This window comes from Haliaeetus albicilla, chromosome 14 (assembly GCF_947461875.1).
Source record: "Haliaeetus albicilla chromosome 14, bHalAlb1.1, whole genome shotgun sequence".
NCBI classification, from domain to species: domain Eukaryota; kingdom Metazoa; phylum Chordata; class Aves; order Accipitriformes; family Accipitridae; genus Haliaeetus; species Haliaeetus albicilla.
Window position 1 is genome coordinate 2,350,876 of NC_091496.1, and position 25,874 is coordinate 2,376,749.

Consider the following 25,874-nt stretch of genomic DNA (forward strand, 5'->3'; position numbering starts at 1 on the left):
CTGCTTGACAATAAAAAATATGTTGCCTTAGGCTGTATCCCTCATACTACGGTTTGGGAGGAATCCTTATCTGTTGGCTGTGTCTGAGGACTGAGACGCAGGAACATCTCCAACTCCAGTGGACTATGGCAGTGGTAATTCAGCTCTTCTTCCTCTCTGTAAGATGGGGCTAATGTTGATCCGTTCTGGCTATTAGAAACAAGTTAAATCCTTTCTGAACTTCACAAAAGCCCTTAACAAGCTTCCCTGACCAGGCATTTCTCAGATAGCCGTAAGAGGCCAGAAAGCTTTGGGGAGTGAGGACAGCTGAGCAATGCAGCCAAAGTCCAAACGGGCATTCAAAGGTGAATACAAGATTGAACTGGGTGGACAAGTTCATAGCCAGGCTAGACCATTTTTTTTTTTTTTTTGGTAAAGCATGATCTCTCTTTAAAGTAAAACATGTTATTGACTTCTACAGCAAACATGAAACACCTCACTTAGCTCTACCCACCTACAAACGCTCAGATATCCTCATCTGTTCCTGTGGAGCAGAAGACATTTCAGAGATATGCTTCTTCCCCTCCAACCAAACCACTCCTGTTGACTTAGACTGTCATATCCCACTGGCAACTGCATCAATCACTCAGAAAAGTAAGAAATGAAACATTTGGTGAATTTCTACCTTCATTAACATGGCTTTCCAACACAAAATGCCGTAGAAAAAGCACTTTTTTGGGAACCACGATTTGAGAGCTGTTAAATGAGGAGTCACTACCACGCCACTGCCCACAGCTGCGATTACAAATTCGGTTTTATCACGGGGACAACTCTTCTGCCTTCCCACATGCAAAGAGAAATGGTTTTGGCACCCCTTTGGATGGATACCCTGTGCATGAATAATACAGTGCTTTCAGTCAGGCTGGGAAAAATCTATACAATACAAAGCATGCTGTATTTCCTATTTTTGCTCCTGGGAGGAATACAAATAAGGTCTTCTATGGGAAGCTATACTCTGAAATGTTGTTGGGACCAATGCGATTCTGCCACTCGCTCTAAAACAACAGAAGTTTGTATCAAAAAGGCAGTAAATATATTTAATTGTTTTCTTTAATACCTATCCTTGACTGCAGAAACCCTAATTCACTCTTTCGCACAAACTGAAACCTATAATAGAGACAACCTTCAGCAAGTAACTCCCTTTTAGAAGATAACTTTAAAGAGTTCTGGTGGATTCCTGTGATTTCAATTTAAACCTGCTGTTAGCAAACGTCTCCCTGAAGCAAATTTTTGCTAGTGTTCTGGATGCCTGCTTGAGAGAATATTCACTACATGCCTTTCTTTGTCTTTATTAAATTTGCAAGGCTAAACATTTAACAGGAAGGATATAAAAAAGTAAATCAACTGAATATCCAACTTTAACTCTGCTTTTTTGAATACCTGCATTAAAATAGCATCTTCAGACCTTTGATTCCCATACAGCTTCTCAGCCAATAGTTGTCACATTTATATCTGTAAGTGTGTATATAAGACAGAGCCAGCACATACAAAGAGATCTGCAGTCATCTTCTGCATTTAATTTACGAATTTTTGATGGTTCAGCAGGTACCCTTAGTTTGAATTAACACAATTTTGAAAATTCAAATCCCATCCTACCTTACCCATGAAGTTTGCTTTGGACCTTGCCAAAGCTTCTGAGAACAATAAAAGATCCTACAACTTTTGGTGAGCACTCAAAGATGGAAATTTCCAGCCACAGAGTTGATATATTTTAGAAAGCGAGAAAACCTCATAACCAAGTGGTTCATAACAGAGTGTTTTACAAAACTGTAACAAAAGGCAACGCTCCACTCTCCTGCAATTAATTCAGCTGTGCATATACCCACGCTTAAGGTGGAGATTAATACTGCATATCAACTACACTGAGAATAAAGCAAGTCCAAGTGCCTTTTTTCACTGCCCAGCTGTTTCTTTGTGGGAACTCACTCTTCCTTATACCGATATCTGATGCCACACCGGTGCCACACCGCTTCATTGCCCTTTAGTCTCGGTTCCCATGGGATTTGTGTGCACTGCAACAGGGTTCACTCTTAAATCTCTGCTTTGTCAGAGCAGGCCAGCTGTGCTAGCTTAATCCTCGGATTAAGTAAGCACCTCATTTTGTTTCCCTTTGTTAAACCATCTTCATTTCTCTATTTTTTTTTTTTTACTTTCCAAACACAGCGACCAGCAGTGTGTCAGCTATAGATCCACGCTGGTCTCGTGGATACTGTATAGGATGCACAGCGCATCCTTGGCACAGTACCAGCAGGGACGGAAAAAAGCTGCTCTCCTGGTTCCCCAACGAAGTCTTCTGCAGGCAGACCGGCTTCCTCCTCCTCTCCTCCAGCAACCAAGAACAATGGTGATGCTTTTAAGGGATGAGCTGGTAATAAAATTAAACAACCTATTGAGCTAAACTGACTGGAAACAGAGGGACTGATGACAATATACGAGGCTTCCCCTCATCCATATTTCAGCATATACATGAGAGGACGGGAAACTCGTATGTGAGGGACGAAAGGCCAGGGAAGAGCATGTGTGATAAATCAAGATGACCCGTACTACGTTTAAGGCACTCTGACCGTGCCAGAGCAGGACTGAAAAGCAGCCAAGTGTCCACATCAATACTGCAGAACGAGGAAGGAGGTCTCTGATGTACCCTTGGCAGCAGCTTTATGTTCCCTTACTGCTCCTCTCCCTTTTCTCTGCCAAGAAATTAGTGTCAGTTATCCCTTTGGCAAATAATGCCGAGGAAACGGCTCGCTGGGAGGGTGTGTGGAGCTGCAGGAGGATGGGTGGACATCAAGCAAGCCCTTTGGGAAGCCCCCCAGGCACACGCTGACCCAACGAGGACCTCCTGTCCTTTCTCACACCCTCTCGACCGCAGACCTCAGAGGGATGCTTTCCATTGAGCATCGGATGCTTGCAGAGAAGCAACAAAATTAATTTAAACCGCAGGTAAGAGCAGCGGGCAGAGCTGTGGCTGTAGAGGAAATACCCTAAAAGTATCTATTAAAGCGTGAACAGGACAAAGATGCAAATGCTCTAGGAAGCTTGGTGTTGTACCAAAACCACATTCAATTGAACACCCATGAAAATGTTAATGAAGACAATTACTTGGTAAAAAGCTTGCCATATAGCAACCAAATATGCTACCTAATATAAAGCACTTAAAATACATATAGTATATATACATATATACAGTCTCAAAACATGATACACATTATAATGGAAAGATTATAATGATAGTATTTGTATCAGTTTCATTGCACCTTTGCAACTTCTTTTGGATCAGTAGATTTTTCTATGTATTTATGTCATAGAAATTTCTACAACCTCTTTGTTTTCTGTTCCTGCACTTGAGCCACAGAGTCAGCCCGGAGACTGTGCTTAAAAACTGTATATAGAAACTACCCAGGCAGACAGATCTCCCCTTGATTAATTCAGAGAAATACCTGTTATGTTCTTATTTATAAAGAAAGAGCGAAAAGGTGGTTTGTTGCCTCATCTTGCACCAGAATTTGTTCAACTATCATAAAGAAATCATGCAAGCACCAAAACAAATAACCCACGTGGGCTTTTTTCTGCAAAGGGAAGCCCTCTGAAATGATTTGCTGCTGCAAGAACAATAAAACCCAGCCCAGCCATCTTCCTGCAGAAGATGCCGTTTCACTTGTTTCAAAGATTCAGCACCTGAAGGTATTTTAAAAATTCAGCACATGAGAACATTTTTCGCAGCACATCCAAACAGCATTGTAGCCCTGATAAAAAGCTGCTGCAAAGGATCCTCAGTGGATATAAATTCACCCTGCCAACCTAAGGTATTCGGCTTCAAAGGACTGAAGTTCTAGCCCATCCTAAAAATGACCCAGATTTGAGGTTCATTGGGATTTGCAAAGCCTCGACAACAATTTGTGCATCTCTATTAAGGACCGGCGTGATTGGCGCCAGCGCTCCCTGGCAGCTCCAAATCTCTGCTGAGAGGTCGCAACACTGTCAAAAAGCAGACATCACTAATTGACAATTTTAAGCTGTAACATCACACGCCATCTTCTCGCTTAAATTTATTTGAATATTCTGGTCTTGTTAAGTTTATATTATACAATTTATCACAGCAGACAAGGAAGTGTCTTGGAGTATATTGTGTAGCTCTAATGATGCGATTTAGCGATATACAATCTTGTTAAAACAGGAGCTGTTATTAAATCTTTGTGGAGAAGCTGTATCTCCACATTTGTGCTCTGCCTTCCCCTCTACCCCTGCTACGCAGTTTAGGGGCACAGACATTACCCCAAAAAGTACGTTGGAAGAGCTGGGCATTGCTGCACTCATTTCAATAGACAATGCAATTTTTAGGATTAAGGAATCTGAAGTTGGGAGATTCTTCCTGGATTCAGGTTCAGAATATATGTAATCCTCAAAAAAACCCAAATCCAGCCCAAATCCTCCAAAACTTCTCTGTTTTCACGAGAGAAGCAAAGGCAGAAGGAAACTTCTCAGATATGGAGGTGCCCTGTGAAGATCCAGGTGCTTACTCAATTTTACACCTCTTGGATGACACTCCCAGTAGCAATAGGATTTAGTATCATTTGGGCTCATGATCAGGAACATTTTCCTGTAGGATCCAAAAAAGAGGTCTAGAAACCCATGTCATATGAAGGAGCAGCCTGTCATCAAATGGAAATGATTCACACCTATGGTACGCTCAGGTTCATAGTCCCAGTAGAGGGAAAAAAGGTCTACAGTCTGCTGCCAATCTTACAAATTTATCCTTTCACCCTTTAGAAGTATGGTGAATATAATAAATAGAGCCTGAGAAATTGGAGAGGGAGACCTTTTATTCTTGAGAGAAAGAGAAACAAGGAAAGACAGACAGAAAAGCTACAACTGAGAATGGGAGGGAGAGCTAAGAGGTAAAGAAGCGGAAAAGCCTTCCATAAACCATCAAGGCTTCAGAAAAGAACCACGGAGCAGGAGAAATACTAAGACAGCAAAAGAGAATAAAAATAACAGAAAGCTCCAAACCTAATACCACAAAAAACACCCACCAGACAGCAGATGGAACAACCTGAGATTTAGCTTTTGATGAAAACTTTGGCCAGTGCCTTCTGGCTGCCCAGAGAGGTGGAACAAGAGAAGACCACCCTACCCCAAGGTAGGACCTGAACTCCATGCTCCTGCCATCACAGCTCTCCCTTTGCACGAAGGGAAGGACTTGATGGTTCAATGCAACTTGTCCCAGCTCGTTCCCAATTCTGCTTTCCAGACTGTTTATTTACACAATGGGAAGTTTACAGCATGTTGATCCTTTTGGAAACAGCTGAAGTAATTCAAGCTGTGACCAGTCCTAGGAGCTCTGGACCAACCTCTTGAGTTTACTGCCCTGCTCTCTGGGGAAGAACTCAGGGGAGCCTTTCTAATCCACCGCTGTGTAAAATCACGCCTCAGACCACTAGCTCCTTTAACTCTGCATCTTACTCCCAGGGCTAAGCAAAGCTTTGCTTTTGGAGTAGAGATGTGCTCAATCCATCCACCATCAGCTGCGCGCACTCTGCCCCATGAAACGGAAAGGAAAGGAGATTTCATTCTCTGGAGGGTACCCCGGTGTCTTTGATGCTGTTGGATAGATGATGTGCTGTCCCAGGGCACAGGCGAGATGTGCTGCATGCCCCACGGGAGCTGAGGCAAGACAGTGGTTCCCAAGACAGTCCCAATATATATCCAAAACCGGAGAGTACCTTTATTGCTCCCATCATGTCTTCTGGAGGGACACCCTTTAGCCCATCCCTGCTCTCTTCCTTTATCCTGACATTTTTGTCTTGTCCAACAGTGACACATTTCCAAAGCAGACCCACATCTGCACGCAGGCTTGAGCTTTATGTTGGAAATACAGTCAGAGGATCAGCATTAACTAAACCGGGGGGAGAGAAGAGATCCTAGTAAGTAGCAGGGATAGTGTAACTCTTCTGACTAATGCCATTTGGATGAATTTGGTGAAGGATCTGCTATTGCACAGGTACCCTTCCATGTTGTATGAATATACATACCCCCCTCCTTTTGGTGTAGAGCAAGGAGGGATGAGCATTCTGAAGTGAACAGGAGAGGCAGGGGAAGAAGCAGCAGGCAGCTGGAGCACCCTGCAGTCAGGTTATCCTCATTAAAAAAAACAAAAGCAGTGAAAGGCAAAGTCATGTGGCACATGGAGACGCTGAGAAGTGTTTTTTTTTAATTGCTCCATTAGGATTAGATTCTCAGGTTAAGGTTAAGTTCAGCGTTCAGGAGCTTGCTGGAATCAAAAGGTGAGAAGAAAATCACCATCCTCCTCCTAACACAGGTTTGGTATCTCAGATCTGCAACCAGAATAATCTGTGTTGTGGTAATCTTCAGACCAACGTGGGGTTTTTCCAGGCAAATCTGTTGCCCTGTGAATTGCCAGCACGCCTTCCTCAGCGCCCCGAAGACGTGGTTTCCCTCGGGTGCACAGCACCCTTGCCCCCTGCCCCTCCTTGTGCTGCAGGGCTGCACCGAAAACCAAGAATTTCTGCTGTAACTCGAGCGTGACCAGATCTAAAGTTCTTTTTACATCGCTTTTCCTCGTCAAAGGCAAACCTGGAAATGATACATCTTTGGGTTTTATCACCAACGTATCTGATTCAGTAATGAACTGAAGGCTAACCTTTATAAAGCGATAAGGGCAGCATATTTCACACTCACCCCGGTGCCAAATAGCCTTCAGAGCTTTAAAAACTAATTATACGAATAGAGGCATGACTTTTCTTTCCTTTCTCCCCTTGCCAAGTTCTGAGCTACTATAATATGCTCAATCAGGTCCCTTTGTCTGGCCAACCACACTGGAATATTAATGGGGAGATTCTGCTAGTATCTTACCCTGCCTTTTGACATCTATTCGCAAAAGAGATAGTGGCAGGTTAAGACAACAAAATCAATCACTGTCAACACAGATATGCATGAGGGTTTTTTTTTTTTGCAAAGACATCGCGTTTGGATTCTTCTTTTTAATTAAAAAAATGAGTTACAGGAAACCTAGGGAGGGGGAGGGAAAGAAAACTGTGCACTGATATCTCATCCTGCCACAGTACAAAAACTGGTGGTAAACTTTCAGGACGCATTTAATTTAGCAACACTCATAAAGGGATGCTGCTGAGTAGTTCAAGCACTGCTGTCAGCCTTGTTTTATGTCCGAAAGGAACATGGTCCCATGTTTCATCAAGCGTAAACCTTCCTTTCCAGGAAAGGATGTTTAGTCCTGTCCCTGCTAACTGAGGAGAGGGGTCTGTGAACACAGGTGGGTATCTGTATATCAAGTTTTAAATATCTTGGATGGTTAAAATGAGAATGAAATGAGCTCTCCCAGGCTCTCTCGCCACAGCCACGACCCTAATAACCAAGGTATCCGCAGGACCCATTTCCCTTTGGCTCCCTTTTGCTGTGTTCAGGCAGTGATGGCTATGGCAAAATTATTCCCGATTCATCAGCAGCGCCAAGAGGAAGAGAAAGAAGCAACAGCAGTGAAGAAATCACATTCCTTTGTATTAGGAGAAAGTCTGCAAAAAGTCTGCTTAAATGGAAAGATGACAAAAAATTGGACAAGCAATTAATTTTATTTTGAAGCTTTCAGGAGAGATCTATTCAACCATGCACAGATTCTTGAGGAAGTTTATAAGCCATGTCGCTTACCATCAATGGCTAAAACTGGCCCCGACCAATTATTATCATTTAAATTAATGCTACAAGAGCATTCACACAGCACTCTGAGGAGCTGAAGCTTAATACATGATGCTCTGTGCAAACAGATACTAAGAAAAGATCTTTGTCCTAATGTTTAGGCTAAAAAAAGACACAGTACAGGAGCTTTTCCCAGTGAATTCCATGTAGATGACCTAATAGGCTTTCCACTCTAACACCTCCAATACAATTTCACAAAATACTTCAATTAATGAATAGTAAAATGGCAATATTGGAATAAAATGTTGGCACTGCTAGCATCAGACTGAGCTTGGCCATCAGATTTAGCCTGGCCGGGAATTTACACTAGCAGGTTACGCTCAGGCTGTAGTACCCAGCATTGCGTCCACGGGAGCTCTGGTGTCCCATGCTGACAGCGCACAAATCACAGTAAGAGCCAGGAGGGCATCCCAACACCTTTCTGTGCCAAGAACAAAGGATAAATGCGAAGGCAAAGATGGAGGCTAGGACTGAATCGATGAATCGCAAAAAACTCAGGGACTGCACAAAGACCTCATGGGCTCTTCATCCTCACTCTTCCAGTAACACTGAAGATTTTTTAAAACACTGGCAAAGCTGATTATCCCCACTGCAGTATGAGCAAACATTTCTGTGACTAGACATATTTTATACTCTTCATCGTTCCTCTCTTTAGACTGCATCATCTTTATGTTATTGTGCTTGCATTCAGTGAATAAGTAAAATGACAATCTGGGCAAATTAGACTTGTAATTTTCAACAGCTTCACTTATTCCTACAGTTTTATAGCCAAATGCCAATCAAGGAAGTGATGAATAGTGATGGGAATGTGCAGACAAGCTTTTTGACTCGCTGGAATGACAAAGAGGACCTGTTTCTTTGGGAAGCGTCAACAATTCAGAGACTAAGCCATTTACAGTGTGCAGGGAAAGGCAATCTGCCTACTTACAGGCTTTCACTTGCCTGAACAGGTAGAAACAATCTGGTTTGGGCACAGCAAGTTGCCTCTGAAAGAATCCCCTTTGGAAGTACACCAATATTTTTCATTTTCACCAATTTCTTTTTTCATTTTTCATTTTCACCAATATTCTCCTAACATAGCTCCTGGTGTTGGGACAGAGGAGAAACACCACCAGGTCACGGCTCAAAAGGAGGACAGCTTTGGTGACAATGCCCGTTTTGGGAATTCCTGCCCAGTACAACCAGCTGGCCCCTCCATTAGGTCGCAGACTGCAGCTCTCTTCATTGCATGGGTGATAAGAGTAGCACCATCAACCAGGACAAGGAGCTGCCTGAATTAAAAGTAACCCTGTCTTTCCCTCCCCAGTCCCAGGCACTTTCCTGACTCGATTCACAAGCATGATTCTTCAAATAGCCTTGTTTGAACAACACAGAGAGCAGAAATGAGCAATAAGGGCAGGGAAGCAGCAAGCTGGCACTGCCACTGAAGTTCCTTACTGAACTATGGTCTCCCTCTCTTCTGGCCTTGTTGCGTGTGAGAAGCTCTGCTTTCTCCTTTCTCTTGAAGGATAAAGAGCTTCAGGATGGTTTATCTACCAATCCATCATACGACTGATAAGCAAACCCCAGAAACATCCCCCAAACAGGTCATTTCCTTAATAATTTCTCGATACCATCAACAGAACCAAATCCAGGCAACACACAGGAAGTTCTCAGTTCAGCAAAGCTGGTGCCTGGGATTAAAATAACCCGGCATAATGGCACGTGGACTCAAGTTTCATTACTCTACTTGAGGAAAGATCACATCCCAACCTCTTCTCACACCTGGGGACACAACAGCTATGCAAACACCATAATTATTTTGTTTCCAGCAAGTTTTACTGTTGTTGCTACTCTCCTTGAAACCCTTTTACAACTTCATAAAATATTTTACCTTATAAAGTCTTCTTCCTCCTCTCTCTTGGGTCTCAGTTGCTTGGGCTGAGCCATGTTGCTCCAGTTGGGCAGAGATTTCAGGAGCCTGCTAATATCGTCATCTTTAGCCCAGGATGCACTGATCACCAGCTTTTCATCCGACTGCACGATGCTCCTACGGGGAAAGCAGCAACAATCACATTAGTGCGAAGCAAATTGTACTTTTCACGCAATTCCGCAGAAATTCGTTAAAATCCCTATCACATACAAAGGTGCATTAAGCATTAAGGAAGGGGTCTAAAGAGGAATTCAACAAAGCGCTCGTGTGGAAGGCACGGCAACACGGGTGGACAGAATACAAATTCTCTTAAACTCACAACTCTTGATGTACTTTGATAGAGTCCTTTAAGGGAAAAAGGGCCATGTTCTCCCCACCCTTGAAATCATTCAACCTGCAATCATTTACACAACCGGAGGAGGTCATTCTGTACTAGAAGAGAGAGAAGGTAGTTTCTCCATGGCTCATTTGTTCTCTGCAATCTCAATCAAGCTCGCCAGCCGCTGCTGATTGTGTTGTGACTGCAACGTGGAAACCTGCCCAGGAAGACCTGGGTGGAAGCCACCAGCTCACTGCACACCAGCTGGCCCAGCTTGGGGACCAGGTCTGAAGCAATGAAAGGAAATGAAGGGTCCGGGATCTTCTCTCCAGTCATCCAAAACATCTGATAATACAGATTTCAGCTAAATCGTATGTATGGGTGAAATCGACTCAAAGATCGCAGCATATTCCAATTATGAAGACTTTCCCTGTTTGATATTTTTGGCAGTGTAACTAATCTGAATTCCTCACTGGCAACTGCAGGAGACAAACAGGATGCTGTATTTGGAAAAGTCAATTAGGTGCCTATTTTTTGTGTTGGGATTGCTCATGAACAACCATCAGCATAGTCCTCGTCAACGTTTGCTACTTCACTGGCACACTGTGACTAGAGAGAGGAACATCTTCTGCCATTCTTGGGTTGGTCAGGAGACAGCAAGGATCTGGGATGTCTTTTGCTATCTCTTGGACAAGGCAAGTGGGAGTTAGGGTTCCTGGTGTTTCCTTCTAGATCCTATCACTGATTTCCTTCTCTGGTGAGCACCTGGAAGGCTCTTCTTCTAGGAGGTCCTTGCATGGTGACCAGTTGGACTGCTTCTCCAGCCCAAGAAGAAACATGTGCAACTTGTCCACATCACTCAAAGCAAAAGCATGGTGGTGACCTCTCCAATGGGCAGCAGCAGGATTTTTCCCTGCCCTCTGTAATGGGAACAGGGCAAACCCACCGAACAAGCAGCACAGCATGACTTGAGAAAGGAAGCATCTGAAAAGACAAGGTCTTAGAGGTCCTGTTCCTATCGAGAAGCTTAGCTGCAGGTTAACAATAGAATCAAGATCTCCCTTGTGCACCAAGAGATGGTGCAAAAATAAAGAAAAGGCTCTGGGACGTGTGTTTCCCCTCAAACACCTATCACCCCTTTGCTCACGAGGCTACAAGACACTGAGAAATAATGCAGGTTTGCTGTGTCCTACAATGCAAGGGGTTGGACTGTAAATGCCAGGTAGATCTTTTTCTGTTACTGTCCCCCAGAAAAAACGGCTCCTCCGACATGGATGGAAACTTTGTGCATCAAAAAGATGCAGAGATTCAATACTGGGTCTGTCAGCCAAGAACTGGAGTTGCTGGGTGTTGCAGTAGGGACATATCTGTGCTGGCTCAGCCCACGTCAGCTCGATGTGGACCTTGCGGTGCCATTTACTCGGTTGCACACTTCTGGATCGAAGCTAGGATGTTGCATGGGGTAAAGAGATGCTCAGAGCTGTCACTAGCATTCAGGTGGTGATTTTGGGAAGGGTCATGCAAGATCACAATAGAGACCCTGTACATTTCTAAGGGGTTTATGTGGATTAACCGGCCTCATTTTACATTTCCTGAAAGGTATATATTGGTCAATAAATAGAAATAAAAGTAACAACACACTGACTATCTGTGTTTTGAAAAGGAAAACAGTGAAAAAGTCATTGAAATAGGAGCCAAGGCTGCTCTATCTTGAAACAGAGCAGATTACTTCTTTTCCCACCAGCATAGAGCAACTTATCACTCCTTTCACCTACCACCAAGAAAACAACCTCTGCTCCGTAAGTACACACAATTTGTGAAAATGAATTTGTCACATGCGCTTACATATATATTTTCCTTCACTTTAAATTTCATGTTCAATCTGCCACAGACAAAAGAATGAATTTTGTTTCCAGCCACAGAAGACCTCGGCGTCAAAATTTCAATTTGGCCTTCTGCTGCTGTTAGGAACTTGGTGTTTTTCCACTTACGAAAAAAGGGCTCTTTTTTTCAACCTGGTGAAATCTGAGGGGAAAAAAAAAGCTCCACCAGAATCTCTGACATCCAAGATAGAAAAACTGAATTCGATGATATCTGGCCATTTCTCTGCCAAGGCAAGACAACTGTTCCATTGAATATATTAGCCAGTGCTTTGTCCTCTCCAGATTTAAATGACTAAAGTAATAGTCTCCTTCCCTTGGGAGTCTATTTCACAGTTGAACAAATCTAACTCTTGGACAAAAAAAAATAATCGTGATACTGTGCTCGTGTTTTATTTTACTCAATTTCATCCCATTACTCCCTGTTATTTCCCCTTACAGCAGCCTCGGCTCTCACCACTTTCACTATTTACTCTCTTCAGTTATTTACAGCCTTATCTTAGCCCTTGAGATGTCTACGAACGCAAGTCATCTTTGGGAGTCTTCTGATGGAGTTATACGGAGGACAGAGCTACCTCTCTGTTTTATGATCCTTATTATCTGCTGTCCTCAAATCCTATTGCTTTTTGGAGTGGGTTTTGGAGGAGGAGAGACTGGAAGATGTTTGGCTGCTATAGCAAGCTGCAAACTGAGCTTGATGTCCTTGCTTTTCTAGGGTCAGTTTTTTCCAAAAACCTAACCCACATGATTCCTGCTTTTCTCTCCTTTCAGCGATGTGGTACTCATGGGTCCACTGGAGCCCTAAGCCAAATTCTCCCTTGAAATCAATAGGGAGCTTCAAATTAATCGATGCTGGGACACTGCCACCACTACGTGGGTCCCTTGGAATTATGTCCCCATTCTTTCCCATGATTGCAACACCTTCTAATTTTTATTGACAGGTTGGTTTTACTCCAACCACCCCCTCATTAAGGAAGATGTTAAACAGGGTGGTGCATACCCCGATCTCCGTTAGACGCCCAGCTTTTCCCATCAATTACAGACTCCTTTTTCCCCACCTTTTCTTTCTAGTATCTCAGCCAGTTTTCAACCTCCGTAACTTCTATCAATGTCAATCTAATTCGGGTCCTCAAGTAAATTATCACAAGACAGGATGACATGTTTTAGTACAGCTCAAAACGCTTCCCTTCAAACACCCCCCCCCTTCTCCCGAACTCCTATGTAATTTTTCCTGCTTCTGTAATAGGGTTACTTGCTACCACCAGTGCCATAATCAACTAATTAATTCACAGCTCAACGGGCCAAGGAAAATGCCATCTGTTTGTACCCAGCTCCCGGGAGCGGGTAGGGAATAGGTGTAACACTTACACAGGTGATGGCACATGGGTGAGGAGGGTTCACCCCTCCGCAGCTCGGTGGGTTTTATCCAGAAAACATCTGCTGGTGGTAATGGTCCCAGGTTTGCACCACTGCCGCCCTGAGCTGGGAATAGAGTGATGGGGTACACAGCTGGGGGGCCATGGTTTTTCATTAAGAAAACATCTGGGGGCCATAGGGGTTAATTGGACTCTGTTGCCCTGTGCCAAAGGTATTTGGAAATTATTTTTTTTCTCTTCACAGGGCCAAGGTGATGTTTCCATGCTGAGCCCTGCTCACACTGCTGAAGAGTTTAAAAGCATGCTCAGCATCTGCCAGGTACCTAATGGCCTGTGGGAGACAGAACCCTGCCCCAAAAGAGTCAAAAGGGCAACTGGAAAACCAAAAAGTTAATGCAAGAAGGGGAAGAGGCCAGTAAGAAGCAGTAAACTGAGTAGCAAGAGCATTTCCTAGGGACTTGAGAAATCCCGTTTGACCACAGACCCCACACCTTGGATAAATACATCTGCTCCTCATTTCCTTATCAATAAAAAGGGGCTTAGTTTTATTTTGCCTGGCTGTAAAGCAGGAACCATGATATTCCCCCCCCCCCCCCCCCCGTAACATTTGGAGAGTTTTAGGTCCAGTCTTACCCCACCTAATTTTACAGATTCAGCTGAGCCAGTTCAGCCAGGAGGCTGGTCACCACAAGCAGCTCTTCACATGCCAATGAAGAGAGCTGGGCATCTCCAGAGAGTTTAGGCATTTTAATTAAGGCAAATCACTCTTTGGAAATGTCCATCTCTTTTTGCAGACTAAAGAGAGTTATTTGGGTGAGTGGTGCCTTTACTCAGACTCTTCTTATAGGTTGAAAAATGCACAAAAGGATGGCTGTTCAAGGGAGAGAGGATGAAGCTTGACAAGAAGGATGTAGACACACAGGACAGAGCTTAAACTTGGAAAACAAAATAAGAATCTGCAAATTCAGCATGAACATAACTAAACATGGGGCCAACTTCTGTAGAGAGACATGGAAAGAGATTGGTTTTAGTGCTCAAGACAGCAAACCTTGTCCGAGAAGGGTGTTGGCAAGAGATTAAAAAGAAAGACTCATGTTAAGGGTAGCTACCTTGAACCGGTCAGGTTTTTGCCTGTCCCCGTGATTCCTTCTATGGCCTTGCAGTATTTCCCAAAGCCTCATAAAAATGGTTTAACTATACAGGCTTAACTCAGGAGTACAGCTGCTTTCATAGAAATTTGCTGAAGAAGCCGCTAGACGTGGGCTGGACAAGACTTAAGAAAAGTACTGCCAACACAGCAGGAGGTTTTGTGGCTCTATCTCCCATTTCTGTTTTCATTTTAATACGCAACCCCTCATAAACCAGTCAGAAAACATAACTCACATTTGTAAACAGTTTGCGTCAAACTGAAATTGCACTTCTCACAAACATGTAATTTGCAGAAGACATCTCACCTACATCAGATTAAATACGCTTCCGAAATTCGTCATCAATTAAAACAAGAAAATCCATAGTTGCTACTTATATAAATGTCCAATCCATTCATATCCAGCCCTGTCAGGTTTTTTTTTTGCATTCACTAGAAAATCAGAGCCAAATGGAAATCAAACATGAAAAATCTCAGCTGTGCATTTCTTAGCGCTGACGTCCTGACAGAGCTATCTGTTCTGCAAAGGACTCCGAATAAAACAGTCTTGCTTTGAGGAGCCCGTATTTGAATACATTTCATCCACGTTTGCTCATACTCCCCTTCAAGAAACACATGCACATGGGGAACGAACGAATGCCATGTGCAAATCTTGCATAAACCATCTCTCTGGCTTCCCGAATTCTCACTATCTTGACATCTCAAGAACAGACACACACTCCCTTGCTCCGATAGCTTCGCCTGATCGTATTAGTACACAGCTCTAGGGAGTTTTCTCTGATTTTAAGCAGCTATAAATGATCCTTCCTCCACTAACTTTATCAACATGAGGATTTACCCATCTCAACCCCCCAGGGAAAACCCTGGTGCAAAGGGCAAGGCTGCGCGGAGCCGTACCGACGTGAGATCCCTGCAGAGGGCATAACGTCCCCGCGGATTGAACCGCTCGCCCTGGGAAAGGCGGGTAGCTGCTATATTCTTCTGCATCATTTGAAATGTATATAGATTTCTATTTCAGTCAGTCATTTGCTAGCAGCAAAACTGGAACATTTCCTGTTTTTCCTCCTGCTGTAATCAGGATATTGCCAAATTAGGGCTGTCCTAATTACTCCTCAGCAGGTGCCAAATCCAAGAATGGTATCAGCAAAGGAAGGAAGGAAGGACCTTTAAGTTCAAGCCAAAGAAATTACATCTATTGTCTGGCTCCAGTCAGTAAAGTTTCTTATAAAATACAAGCATTTTGGACAACGGCACACGAGTGGCTACCAATTTACACGAGCGCTCAGACAAAGTTTAGCCCACATATGTGCTCACTGATATTGTTGGCATTATTAATAATAATAATGAGCCTGTACGCAGCCGCTCGCCAGATGAAGCTTCTCCTGAATGAAATCAGGCAATAGGAAATAATTTCTTAATGCTCTTGGTCAGAAAACACAAGGGGCTTTTTCAGCTTCCCCTGCTATCGCCAGCCTCAATTAGCTATTAAAGGAGATTATGTATAGCAGCTATTATAGCCCACATTGCCGCAGCATCTTTAGTGTCCTTCAATGCAAGTATTTACCCCTGTGGTGCAGGGCACGCTCCTGGCCCCCCTCTCCAGGGAGGGCCATTTTACAGACGGGCAACTGGGATGTACAGAGAATAAGTTACTTATCAACGGTTACCCAGGAAATCTCTGATAAAGCAAATACCCGAAGGACTTAAACCGAACGACCCAGCATGGTAACTCTGTGCCCAGTGGGACTACGCTGTGTTCAGCTTCCGCGCCGTGGTGGGGAAGCAGTTAGAGGTGGATCACCTGAAAATGCTAATGAACAAAGACAGCCAAGGATAAAGCATTTGATGACCCCCTGAAAGAATAAGTTTACAGAAAGGGTTTGGGAAAGTTTCACAAAACCCAGCGTGTGTGTATTTATGTGGTGTGTTGTGGTTACTAATTCCATGTTGCTACGAGATGTGAATACTCAAATCTCAATATAATTAACTAAAATCTAGCTGAATCTCTTGGGAACACTCAAATGGAAGGATTTGACTTGTTTTACAAGAGAGCAATACCTATATACAGCTATTTATGCTAAAGATGATGCCTTATACTCTCCATCTCCAACCTGAGGTCACCTTTTGCCTGATTAAGAGAAAAACCGTGTGCTTTCTAAGCTCTACTACCACTGTCACCCACGTTTAAAGAGCGTAAACCGCAGTGTGATGTGGATAAAGTCACTGGGTAGCCAAGACTCTTCATATGCCAATGATCATTATTTCAGATTTTTTCCCCACCTAGAAAGATATATCCTTGACCATCCGAGCAGAGATGATGTCTAGAAGTAACTCCTGCCTACTCATGGTAAAACTGCAAAAGCCCACGAGCAGTATCTCCAGCATACATTGGTTTCCAAGCCTGTACCTGTAGGCAAGGGTGCAGGTGTCCTTGTACTCCTGGAGTTTCACACACACCATGTTGAGGAACTGATCCGAATAGGCGCTCAAGTCGTGCATCAGGTTCATTAGGTCTTGAACAGTCTTCTCCACAATTACCGTGCTCTGGAAAAGAAACAAAAGCAGAAGTATGAATAGCAGTTCAGCATATATCTTAATTTTAGCCTTCTCATGTTTTGCTAGTTAGAGTCACAGATGCAACTGTACAGCTGATGCTCCCCAATGCTGAGCAGATGCTGGAGCACTCCATTTCACCGAGTGACGTAAAGCAGAACAAATGAAAAAAAAGAAGAAACCGTGCAAGAGATGAAGAGGGGTGGCTTAGGGGTTTGAATATCAGGTCTGAAAGTTTGGATTTCTGAGCCAGTTGCTGAGGACCAGCGGAGTTCACCAGGTCTTTCCTTCACTAGATGAAACCTGAAAACCCAAAAGTGTGATTTTTAGAGGAACCAGGAACACACAGCTTCTCTGAGCTCTGCTTGGACTTGCAAACCCTGAGCATTTCAGCCTGACAAATACCTCTGGACTCACAGATTGCAGGCTACCCTAAAGACCAGGGATTTCACCCATCACTCCCATTCATACAAGCTGCATGTGTAGAGCATGAGCCTTCTGCTGGCCTCTGAGGTTTAGGTAGCACCTTGCAATCCTCTTGTTACCCCAAGCAGTGTACTACAATCATAGGAACAAGAGGGCAAATCTGCAAACCAAAAACGCTGCTCCACATCCCACAGATGAGCAAGTTCGGACAGCCTGCAGAAGGTACCATATATCTGATAATGTCCAAGACTTAAACAGCTCTGTATGAATTTTGGGATTTCTGAGCTACCCCAAGGTGACTTGGCACAGTTTGTATTTGTAACACTGCCTGCTGTATTTAATTTGGTTGCTACAAACAAGACAGAAGGAAGGTTATCAAAGTCCCAGGTTGATATAAATTGAATTAATATTAGGCTCGGTAGAGCGAAGGGTTATTCATGAGCTATGTGCAAAGGCAAAGAAGGAGACTGAAGCATTTATGAACCCTGGTTCGTCTGAGAAATTCTGGACTCGAATGACATGGGGGGACCCCGGGGACATCGAGAGAGCTGCATCAAGGCTGAATTTAGCCCTTTTTCTGTGTTAATCAGGACGTGAAAAGGAGTTAGTGCCTCAGTTGTTTGCAGAGTAAAATCTCATCAAACCCCAAATCATCATCTCTGCCACATCTCCACAAGCCCAACTTCCATCTCTCTATTGATTTCCAGATTAAAGTGCGGCAGCATAGCCCTGATCCATAATCCTGCTCCTCCAGAGCAACCCCTGAGTGACAGGAATTGATTCTTCTCCTCTACCTGCCCCTGATTTGGTAAAAAAGCATCTGCAAACCTCATCCTGATTCAGAGCACACATGACTCCTTAGCATGTGGGGGTTTCAGTGAAGGCATAGTCACCGCCTGTGCTGTTCCTGATACATCCTTGGCTCACAACTGTACTTGGGAGGAAAAAAAAACCAACTTCTCTTTGGTTGCTCTTGTATCTTATTATGCTTTCTCTTAAGCAAATCACAGGAATTAACCAATCTTTCATATTGTAATTAGCAACAATTTGGGATTATTTTGTCCAAACAAAAATGTAGTCTGGTGTAGCTGCCTCTCAGATGCTCTTGTTTACATTGCTTCTCCTGTTATTACAAGTATCTGTATTTTAATAAATATTCAATCCCACCCTGGGCTTGATGCGCACGGAGGAGAACAACCAACCCTAAAGGACTTGCAACCCGGAGTCATCGCAAGCAAACGAAGCAGACAACTGCGTAGAGAAGCTGCAGCAGCCAGGGATGCTGTTTTCATACCGATGGGCTCCGAGGTGTGAGCACAGCTCATCAGCTGCAGGATTCAAACGTCGCCCAGGCTTTGTGCTATCCCTGCTTGGTGTGCCAGGCTGACCGCAGCAAGGGCAAAAGCGGCGTTTTAAGAATCTACCCAAATCCTACTAAAATGCGAGACCGATCTGGCACCTCTCCCTTGAGAGTGAACTCAAGCCTGTGCACGTTAGGCTGATAAATGCGGTGTGAAAATTACCTAGTAATTTGGGGAAATTAGATCCATTAGATCCACTGGTCCAGAGGTAGGGCATAGTCACGCCTTCATTGCATTTGGGCTGGTTAAGAAGCTGCTGTCCTTCAACCTTCAAGCACCAACGACCACAATCAGTGCAAGGCGGTTCAGCAGAGGTGCTTCACTTTGCACCTAGATGGCTTAAAGGTGCTCCCATGGCCAGCGTTTGTCTGTCAGCAGAGGAAAACACGACTCTCCAACCTGCTGACATGAGCCACGAGAACATCTCTGACTGCACAAATGGAAAATACAGAAGTTGCTGTGCAGCTTCAATCCAAATCCAAGTCTCCTTCTGGGGGCTGATCCTGATCCTTAGGGGTGTGGCACTAACGTTAACATTTATGCATAGGGAATTAAAAAAAAAAAATCCTTGCTAACTCATAGACTAGCATCATAGACTCATGGAATGGTTTGGGTTGGACGGGACCTTAAAGATCATCTAGTTCCAACCCCCCCTGCCATGGGCAGGGACGCCTTCCACTAGAGCAGGTTGCTCCAAGCCCCATCCAACCTGGCCTTGAACACATGTAGCAACCTGGTGGGTGGGATTTTCAGCAGAACCATGCTATCACCTGATCTCTCTTAGCTTACCAGGGGAAGGATCTGTCCTCCCAGGCATCCTCGTGTGATAGCAAACTTCATGGCTTTGACATGCAACCACACGAAGAGGAATCAAACCTGGTCTCGATCCACCCCATTTCTATTTTTTTAGGTAACTCAACATTTGAGCAAACAACTTAAAAATCCAAAGATTGTACATTAAAAGAGAAGGTATTGCTCGTTTCCACATAGTTTCTTCCACTTACTTTCTCCTCTCTACAACAGCATTACAATCAGAGCTAAGCTCCTGCCAGTATCTTGATTTTAGAATAAGATCTTTTGATTTAAAGGAAATACAAAGCTACTTGCATGATTTAAAAAAATAGAAGAAAGAAAAAAGGAGATTACCATATGAAAGAAGACAGTACCAGATATGTAATGGCCACTTTTCTGTAGTATTTTAACCTTTTCCAAAGCGATCCTGACACATCTGCATATGTCTCTGGGGACACTGTGTTTTAGGATGCATCAGGCCACGTTAATACCGCTGGATTCGTTAGCCGGGCCAGCGCAGGATCTTCTGAAACTCCGCGCGAGAAAATGAAAGGCAGCGCACGTATTATCAGAGAGTTACAATCCAGTTGCTTCTAACCCATCTGGATTCATTAACAGCAAATGGATATGATCAAAGCATAATTTTATGGCAAGACACTTCAATGAAGCCTTTTAAAAAAACCCACACTAACAAGGAAACTCATCCACAGAACAATATTCATCTCCTCACACCTGAAAACGCTGCGTGGTGCTGAATCCTAACATCACGCCGAGGGTATGATTCATTACTCCTACAGCACATCGGGGTGAAGGCTTTAAAAGAATCTTAAGGCTACTAAAAATAAAAAGAAATTCCTTCTTACGACCTCCTGTCCATTAGCTACTGTTGAGGTAAGAGGATAAAACAGAGCAGCACCACTCATTATTAACACTGTGGGTTTTACCTTTAATGTATTTTGCAAACATTTATCATTATTCCTTGATATGGTCCTTATTCTCAGTTGTGCTGAAGCTTCAGATAACGTAAAGCAGCTCCAGGGCAGGTATAATTTCCACTCTGACCAGAGGGCTTTCACCAGCCCAGAGTGACGGAGAATAAGCAGACCCAGAGGTATTATTTCAATACTACCTTTGGGATTATTGTCTTGTGCAACCCCACCTAAGTTTTTAAAATGACTGAATTCCTCTACAGCAAGAGGGCACTCGATGTAAAACGATGCAGCTGGAGGAACGTTTTTAAGGGTCCCTTAAAATGCAGTTTCAGTACAATAAAGCTGGTTCCCAAACAATTCCCCGACACGCAGAAGTTCAAAACAACAGGTCAAGCCCACGCAAACCTTCAGGTTTTCAATCTGTCATTTTGTTTTCTCTAACTTCTTGGCGAGAAGCACTTAGATTAGAGGAACAATCTCCACCCTAAATATTTTTTTCTGCAGAAATCACAGCTTCTCCCATGCCCGTTCACTTGCTTCATTTTCCTGGGGTGAGAAGGCAAGGATGGGAATGTACCTGTGCAGGGATGTCTTCACCACGTGACGGGCTCTTGAAAATGCAGCAGATGGAGGAAGAGACCTTGGCACTGGAAAGGTTGTCGATTATTAGTATATTATTGCCCGTCACTTAAAAATCTCCTGGAGATGCCTTGGCAGAGGAAGGCACCAGATGAGTGCAGGACGTGGCTGACTTAAAGGAAAAAAAAAAAAAAGCCTAATCTAATTTTTAAGCTGGAGTTTAGCTGACACCCCACAATTTTAAAAGTACTGCACACAGCATGGCTGTAATTAAAGGCAGGACAGGAGAGACGAAAGGTTTTCAAACCTCTTTGAGCTCAGTGCTGACCCACAGCTCTGGGTTTGGGACCCTTTCCAAAGGACACCGGTGGTTAAGTCTCACACTGACACCTTGACACGCAACATTTATTCGTGCATTTTCTTGTTGTATTTTTCTTTTTAATTACAGCTTCTGAGCTGCCCCCCAAAATGTTAAATTCGCAGCATCTGCCTTTCCAAAGCATCATTCGTCCTCCTTTCCCGGCACTGCGAAGGTGTATTCAGCAGAGGGCTCCAGTGACCCATGCTGGGGCACTACTCTTTGGGCAAGAGCCGCAAATATATAAATCATCATGAAGCCTTCGCCTGCCCCAGCAGAAATGCATCATCCATACAGATTTGTTCCGCTTGATGCAGCCTCACCTGTCTTGGGTGCCGTGTGCCGTGGCATCATCCATTACGGTGACAAACTTCCCCAAGAATTGCTCCGGTTCCTCCGGTGGAGGTGGGGTGCGGAGTTGGGGGCTGCACTTGGAAACTGGGTGGTTGTGGTTTAGGAGACTGTGGAGTGTCTGCTTTCCTGCTGGGAAGGCTGGCATTGCTTTCTTGGAGTAACCTGTGGGTGTTAGGCTGATTCCTCACTCTGCGATGAGCTGCAGAAATGAGCTCGCGGAGGTTTCTGGACAGGTTGGGATGGATGCAACGAAGCCGATGCCCACGCAGTGAAAGCCAGCTCTGGATCTGTCTGAACGCCAGCAAAGCATGGGGTGACCTCCCGGCATCTCCAAATCTCTTCGCAGGCAGCTGCCAAACTGCTGCCCGCGCCGTCCCCAACGCAAGCGTTCAAATAACAGAGGAGGTTTAGGCAATATCCTAAGGGCACCTGGGATGTTGTCTGATTTTTTTTTCTGTCTTTCTGCTCAGCGGCTCCATCTCATCTGCTTCCAGACTGGAAGCTGCTGGGCCTGAAACGGGGCCAGAGGCTGCCCAGCGTTTCCCTCGGCACCGCAGCGCCCGCGGGAGTGCAAATGGGATGAAAACTCTTGAAACCCAGCTCACCAGCGCTGCGCTTGGGTATCACGACGGCGTAATGCCACCGGATGCAATGAGATATAATGGGGCTGTGAATACAGGACTGAGCGCGATATCCTCTTAGGTATTGGCCTGGCATACAGAGTTCTGCATAAAAATGTGCAATTCCCCAAATACTATATGGGATCTGGTGTCTAGGATCCAGGATCTGGGGTTAATTTCTTTATGATATTATCCAGTACTTAAAGGGCAGCTGCAAAGAGGACGGAGGGTCTGTCTTCACTAGGAGCCCCGCGGAGAAGACAAGGGGCAATGGGTACAAGTTGCACCAGTGGAAGTTTCATCTCAAAATAAGAAAGACATTTTTTACAGTGAGAACAATCATTCGCTGGAATAACCTCCCCAGGGACGTGGTGGAGTCCCCATCGCTGGAGGGTTTCAAGATGCGACTGGAAAGGGGGCTGGGTATCTCCTCTCGGCTCCCCTTCCCGTGACAGGTTGGACCACTCGATCTTTTCAGGTCCCTCCCAACCTGGGCTGTTCTCATTCTATGACTCATTAATATTATGATTCATTTTATTAGGACATTTTATAGAGACTAACGGGCTTTCAGCAGCTGCGGGAGATTTGCCAAAGTCCCACCGAAGGCAATCAGCTCTAAATAGGAAACCCACCCTGCCCGAGCTCCCTCCTCATCCCATGCCCCCACCCGCCATCTCGCCTCCCCCTGCGCTCTGACCCGCGATGCTCCGCAGCATTAGGCTGCCAGTTGCAATTTGGTTATTCTGCTCTCAATTAATAACGGTTTGTTACTCGGCAGGCGGGTGAAACGGAGCTCTGCAGCGATCTCCCAGCATGTGCTTTGCTTTACCGGTGCTTTGCTTTAGCTGTTGAGCTGCTTAAATACCTGGACAGGCTCTTGTGAGCTGATAAATATCAAGCGCTGTCAGCGCCTTGAAGGGCAATGGGAGATGGAGATAAAAACCACAAATGTGTTTACTCCTTTTGCCCAAATTCCAGCCGTTTAACAAATATCTTCCGAGGCCACTGAAATAACTATTCTCTCATCTCATTAGATGATATTACATGTTGGCAGAACAGAGCTGGAGATGGAAATCATTCAAAACTGAAAACCAGGAGCTGGGGACCCAGTTTTCCCTGAAATTGCTATAAGCTGGCTGCTTAAACCTACCTGATGTCTAAAAAATAGCCAACGTAAGCCCTGTGGCCGGGGGAGCGGGCACGGGCTGGGCAGGAGAGCTGGGTGCTGCCCCAGCTCCAGCATTGCCGTGGGGAGCCGACCTGCACCCCTGTTTCAGTGTATCAGTGCTGTGGTCACCCCCACTAAAACAGAAGGAAAAAACCAACCCCAAACCAACTATAATACTTTTTTTTTAGCTAGCAAAGGAACGATGATAGTCTAAATTGTCTGTTTTACTGATTAGTGGTTATTTCACACTGAGTGATAAGGGGGCTTTTCAATTTGTTTTCTTCTCTGGCACATCCAGGGTTTACAAAGGGCTGGAGTTTTTAGTATGTATCAATTCAAATACGTGTTTAAATGCAAAAACTCTTTTTACGGTCTCAAAATCTGATAGCCTGCTTTTCTCATACAGCATTTTTTTCAGCAAAATTCATTATTCCGGTATCAGTTCTGCAGAATCCTGCCTGTTACTATGGTTATACTACATCCTACTACAACTTTGCTTCTCAAATGCTCCTGACTCCGAGAGATTTTTTTTTTTTTTTTTTAAACTATAACTCTGCCCGTTTCACTGCAGGTGATATTTTTCTTTTTATAGGCTTTATTCTGAAAGGTCCTGAGTGCCTTCATCCCCACAGATGTGAATGGGAGCCCAGGATACGTTGTGTTTCTCTCTCACCTTTAAATATGATGCTGCAGCAGCCAAATGAGTGCACAAACAAGGTCTTGGATAGCTCTTATTTACCTGGCACTGTGCGATCCAGAAAACATTTGCTCCAGTGAACTAGAATATTGATGAAGAGCAAAATGTACATTTTCTTAAAAAAATGGAGAACATGTACCGTAAAATCTGCTTATTACTGTATTACCTTTGACCATGCAGAAGAACTGTTTTCTTCCTATAAACACTATATTCATTATTTAGGATTTCAGAGTCCATGATTTGAACACACGAGCCTCTATTATACACAAAGTTAACATCAACTGTGTCCAACCCTGCTGAAGTCCAGTAAGTGCGCAATCAGTCACAACTATTTAAAGCACAGAAAGAGGAGTCTGCCATGAGTATTTTCAAACTGTGCTCTGCAATAATTTAAAAAAAAGGTAAGTGATACTCATCGGCTCTGCAATTTGAGCAAAAAGCCCACACAGTCTAAAAGCGCATGTACCTTTTCTGCAATATGTGAGGCCAAATCCCAAAGCCAGGGAAGACTGCAGACGAGCCACAAGGACCATGGGTATGGCTGGATGGGATTTTTCACCATATTCTTTGTCCAAATTTGAGACAGGCTTGTGCTCCAGATTGTGCTTCACAGCAAAGACAAGTTTTCTTAGAAAGATTTCCCCAATTTCTAATTAAACTGAGTCCCTTCTTACAGCATCGTAGATCAGAATCGGCCAACATCGACCTTCGTACTTTCTCACGTCATGTAGGACTGGGACTTAACATCTGAGTTGCAATTCAGCTCCTCTTCACTATCCTTAGTGACCACTGTAGATTGATGCTCAATCACGCCTGAGACTACAGCTCATTTGTCCCACCAGAAACCAATTTTGTCATCTTCAAGACAGAACAATGTGACTAGATAACCACATATGAAAAGCTTTTTCCAACGAGAAATGCTCTGCTCAGCTGCCTGCTCTACGTAGCCTGGATGAACTGGACTTGATGGTTATCATGACACTTCTCCTGTTCAGACATTTGCATAGAAAAAGGAAAAAACCCTTTTCTTTTTGACCTCCTGAATGCCTATGACATTAGAATATTTTTCAAGCTCCTTATTTATTTTATTTAAGCCTTCTAAGCCAGCCATAACGAGATTCAGCAGATGGGAGCTGAAGCTGGATCATACCAGAGCAGAAATGAGCTACATGTTTTTTAACAGTGAAGGTAATTAACCACACGAACAGCTTGCGTGTGCTGGATTCTCCATCTCTGCAAGGCTCTAAATCAAGCACAGGTGCTTTTCTGAAAGACAAGCTACATTCAAACCGGAGTTACGGACTTGATGAAGAAACTACTGCGTGAACTTCTATGGCTGATCAAATACTGGAGATCAGATGCATTTATTCTGATTTTGAGCTCAAATACATTTAATGGCAAAAGATGCCTAAGGTATGCTCAAAAACAACTAGCCAAACAAAACCACCTTGCCATCCCAGAAGCTCTGACACAGAAATATCTAAAAGCAGTGGCATTTTCTTCTCTAGAACAAGCACTGCAAATCTATACCCCAAAAAGACACCGTAACTATTCAAATCTCCTAAATTCCCCACAAAACAGGAATTCTCGGTACATCAACACTTAGCCAGTGCTCAGGAGCTTGCCAGCAAGC

General features: G+C 44.1%; 1 protein-coding gene across 1 annotated transcript in view; it reads right to left on the reverse strand.

The window, feature by feature from the left end:
* EXOC4 (exocyst complex component 4) overlaps positions 1–25,874 on the reverse strand; it is a 408,465-nt gene that overhangs the window by 56,822 nt on the left and 325,769 nt on the right. Inside the window, exons 12-13 of the mRNA XM_069801534.1 lie at positions 16,809–16,945; positions 9,641–9,796 (exon numbers count right to left, since the gene is read on the reverse strand). Of these exons, the coding sequence (XP_069657635.1) occupies positions 9,641–9,796; positions 16,809–16,945 (293 nt within the window). The remainder of the gene's footprint in view (positions 1–9,640; positions 9,797–16,808; positions 16,946–25,874) is intronic.